The sequence below is a fragment of the Alosa sapidissima genome, chromosome 20, assembly GCF_018492685.1.
Source record: "Alosa sapidissima isolate fAloSap1 chromosome 20, fAloSap1.pri, whole genome shotgun sequence".
NCBI lineage: Eukaryota > Metazoa > Chordata > Actinopteri > Clupeiformes > Clupeidae > Alosa > Alosa sapidissima.
In genome coordinates, this window is record NC_055976.1 from 28905591 (window position 1) to 28909479 (window position 3889).

Below are 3889 nucleotides of genomic sequence, written 5' to 3' on the forward strand. Positions count from 1 at the left end.
GTATTATGTGAAATTAAATGTGTGTGGTGTGCTTTTTTGATTTTGCTTGTTGTGTCTGTGTATGTGTATGTATGTGTGTGTGTGGTGTGTTGGTGGTTGTTCTTAATTCATAATGCACCGATTGTTATGATAGATCAGTGGGTTGTAAATGGGTGTATTGCCACCCAGTGGTTGATTGTATAACTGCAGCTGTTGACAGATTGCTTCACACAAGCTAAAAAGAGGTGGACTGCTTTCAATGTATGTGTGTAGTTGTAGAGGGGACTACAGCTGTTTCCTGTAATATGTATTCTGCTTAGACACTAATATTTGGCATTATTAGATTGATGACATGTTTATTTGCTTAAAGAGGGAATATGTTATTGTCCATTCATCATAAGACTATGAGTGTAGATGTGAGAGCCCTTGGTGGCTAAGAAGTGCCTGTAGCCTGTAGTTCCTTTCATGCAGCTCAGGAACGTGTGGTCGTCCACACCTCCAGATGCCACCAGCACACACATATTACCACACACACCAATAGTGACCGGTTCTGTTTGTGACACCGGCTGAGGCCCAGTGCCCATCTGGGTCCGGCCCTGTCCTGGGTTTGGGTTGAAGCGTAGTGTGGCTCCTCACCAGCAGTTTCAGCTTCAACCATGGACGTACAGTCAGTAGGACTACAGAGAGCCGCAAGCTCAAAACCTCTTCCTCTCTCTCGTCTTCCTTCACCACTCTATCCTTCCTCTGTCTCTCCTCTTCCTCTTCCTCCACTTCCTGTTCCTTCTCCTCCTCTGTTTCCTCTTCCTCCTCCTTGTCCGCAGTGCACACAGGCAGCCCAGCAACAGACCCCCCCCTGGCGCCGGCCGACCCAAGCCCGCCCCCAAGCCCAAGCCGCAGGTTCCGCAGTGTAAGGCGCTGTATGCCTACGATGCCCAGGACACAGACGAGCTCAGCTTCAACGCTGACGACGTCATCGATATCATCAAGGAAGGTGGGCACTGCCACTCTCACACCCTAAACCAGCAAGCCTAGTGTGTGTGTGTGAAAAGGATTTAGATATGTCTGTTGGTATTTCAAGGGGCCATGAATAGTTTTTATAGATATGTTTGTTGGCATTCCAAGGGGGAATTAGTAGTTTATACTGTATATGCATGTTTAAAGGATGCTCTAGAGCAGTGTTACTCATTGCGCGGCTCCCGAGCCACATGCAGCTCTTCAAGCTATAATTGGTGGCTCGCATGCAGCTTTGGCGAGATTTCGCCAAATTTGGTTTTACTCATTTTGAGTAGGCCTAAACTGTTCGCCAAAGGCCATCATCTGTGGCCCCAGCTTGATAAAAACAAAGGTAGGCTCTGATTTAGCCTAGTCTACTGTGTGACTTCAACGAGGTGATCTTTAGTTTCGTTCTGCTTACAGTATCTCACTGCCACTTGCAACGCCTTTGAATGCAGTCCGCTGCCCTGTTTACCGGCAATGCTACAGCGGAGTTATACTGCCACCTCAAGGCGATAAGTTACATTACATTTCACGCAGCTGCTTGAATCACGGAAAGCGTGTAGGCTATGAAGTGGCCACTTCTAAATGGGACCCACTGTATGTAGTAACACAGCCAATATATTTTTTGCTTCATATGTGCTTCATAAACATACAATACTGCACTACAAAAACGCAAACATCTGAATTATACTTCTCCCTTCACCCAAATAATGAAGGTGAAAGGAAGTTATTAAGCCTTGGCTGTATTTATTTAGTTGTATTGGCTGTGTTATTTCTTTTTTTGTGGGATGTCCAATTTATATGTAGAAATGCACATTTGCAAAGGTGACTTAGTATGTTGTCGTAAAAGTGGCTCTCCTTTTGATTTTGCACTGCCAATGTGGCTTTTGTGAAAAAAATAGTGAGAATCACTGCTCTAGAGGCAACTATTCCCCAGCTCTATGTGATTACCTTAGCTCATCTCACCTACCCTTTGCCTACTTTCATGAGCTTACCAGTGTTTTGTACGTGTGTGTGTGTGTGTGTGTGTGTGTGCGTGTGTGCGGTATAGATGCATCTGGTTGGTGGACCGGGAGACTGCGTGGGAAACAGGGCCTGTTTCCCAACAACTACGTCACCAAGATCTAACACCAACAAATGAGAATCCTACCTCCACACGAAGACCTATCGGAGACCAGCACATGCTTCCTGACTCCGCCCTTTCCAGAAAGAGGATGCGCCCACCCATCAGAGAGACCGAGAGGGAGAGGCAAGGAAAGAGAGAGAAGAAGAGACAGAGCCTGCTCTCTTTTGCTATAGAGCCATGCTGGATGCCTCCTGTTACCATGGGCAACCCAGATGAAGTGATGGGTAAAGACTTCCTGGTTGAGGAGTCGGGGAAGATTCCTGCAGACTTTTTCTCTCCAGGGTTCAACACGGACCCTGTGAGCACTGAACAAAAACAAACTATTTATTGTATTTATAGCTTTCTATATATATATGCTGTATATTGTTTTCACCTGGCAACAATATTTAAGGTGAGTTAATTTTGGACAGGTGAAGTATTTGGTTATAGGGTAAGGAGATGATTATGATATTGTATTTCTTAGTCTTTTTTAGGAAAAAAAAAGGTAATGGATTGTGGCTTAATGAAGTCTAGTACTGTCAACATTTTAAATGCCCTTTATGTTGTATCTGTCTTATTTGTTTTAGCGGGTTTTTTTAGCTGCTAAAATGGACTTGATGTCCAGAATGTCCCGTAGACCAGACCCTTGTTCATGCCTGTAATCACAAATGATGAATTGGAAAAGGCTCCTTCACATTAAAATGTGATATTAAATACATTTCACCATTTGTCAAATTAGAGTATTTGGAATATCTTTTTTTTATATATATATATATATATATATTATTTGTTGCCCCTTTTTGCTAGTGAATAGCAGCCAGATCACAAAGTTAACACTGGTAGTTTGGGTGCTGCAGCACATGCAGAAGGCCGAGACCTCGTGTGTCCTCACCAACAAACTCCTGCTGTTCTCGAACGGGACCTTGGTGGTGAAGCACAGACGGCATCCTTGCTGACCGAAGGGCCTGTTCTGGCCACTGTGCTGAGTGTAGTGTGTGTGGATGAAAAGCACTTTATCGGTTTGGAGCCTGGGGGGGGGGGGGGGGGGTGTACTGGCCACTCCTTCCCCAATTGACCAAGCCCTTAGGCTCTTCCCCATCTTACCTGTTTGCCAAAGAAGTGCTATTTACTGAAGGGAACTGACTGCAAGAAAAAAAGACATCTATTTTTGTTTACAATAGAACTACAGTACAGGCATTGTTTTTACTTCTGTATCTCTTTGGCATCTGAGGACTTACTTTTGCTCTGCTCTGATCGCTGGAATGAAGGATTTTTTTGTGTATTATTATCAAGTTGTTTTTCTGCTTTTTCTGGCGTTGTGGACGACTCTCGGGAGGCACAGGGTGTGTGTGGAGTGGTGTTTCGTTTAGAAGGGGTTAATGTTTAGTTTGTTTCGTTTTTGTTTTGTTTCCTACTGCAGATGTTTTTCTGCTCATTCTGACACCTGAGGATTTCAGAGCTGTTGCATGTTTTCCTTGTTTCATTTTTTCCCCAAATTACACAGTGAAATATCCCTGTCTTCAAATACACATGCACACACACACACCCACGTGCAAGTGCGCGCGCACACACACACCAACATTCCTTTGCAGTTTTTAATGGCCTCCATATCATCTTTGGTTTAACAGCGTGGCCAAATCTGTTGCATTGTATGATCGTTTCTGCCAGTGTTTTGGCATGAAGGCATTTTAGTGCAATAGCAGGAAAATAATGATTTTACATTTTTCATGTTTTTAAATAAAGCTAATGCTGTTCATTTCTTCCTGTTTGAGTTCTGTGTGTGCTTTCAAATCTCTTGACACCACTTAG

The 3889-nt window shown here is 43.9% G+C and overlaps 1 protein-coding gene across 1 annotated transcript in view; it reads left to right on the forward strand.

The window, feature by feature from the left end:
- myo1ea (myosin IEa) overlaps positions 1-3841 on the forward strand; it is a 71727-nt gene extending 67886 nt beyond the window's left edge. The window contains 2 exon segments of the mRNA XM_042073985.1: positions 801-970; positions 2027-3841. Of these exon segments, the coding sequence (XP_041929919.1) occupies positions 801-970; positions 2027-2103 (247 nt within the window). The 3' untranslated portion in view covers positions 2104-3841.
- The last annotated feature ends 48 nt before the right edge of the window (positions 3842-3889 follow it).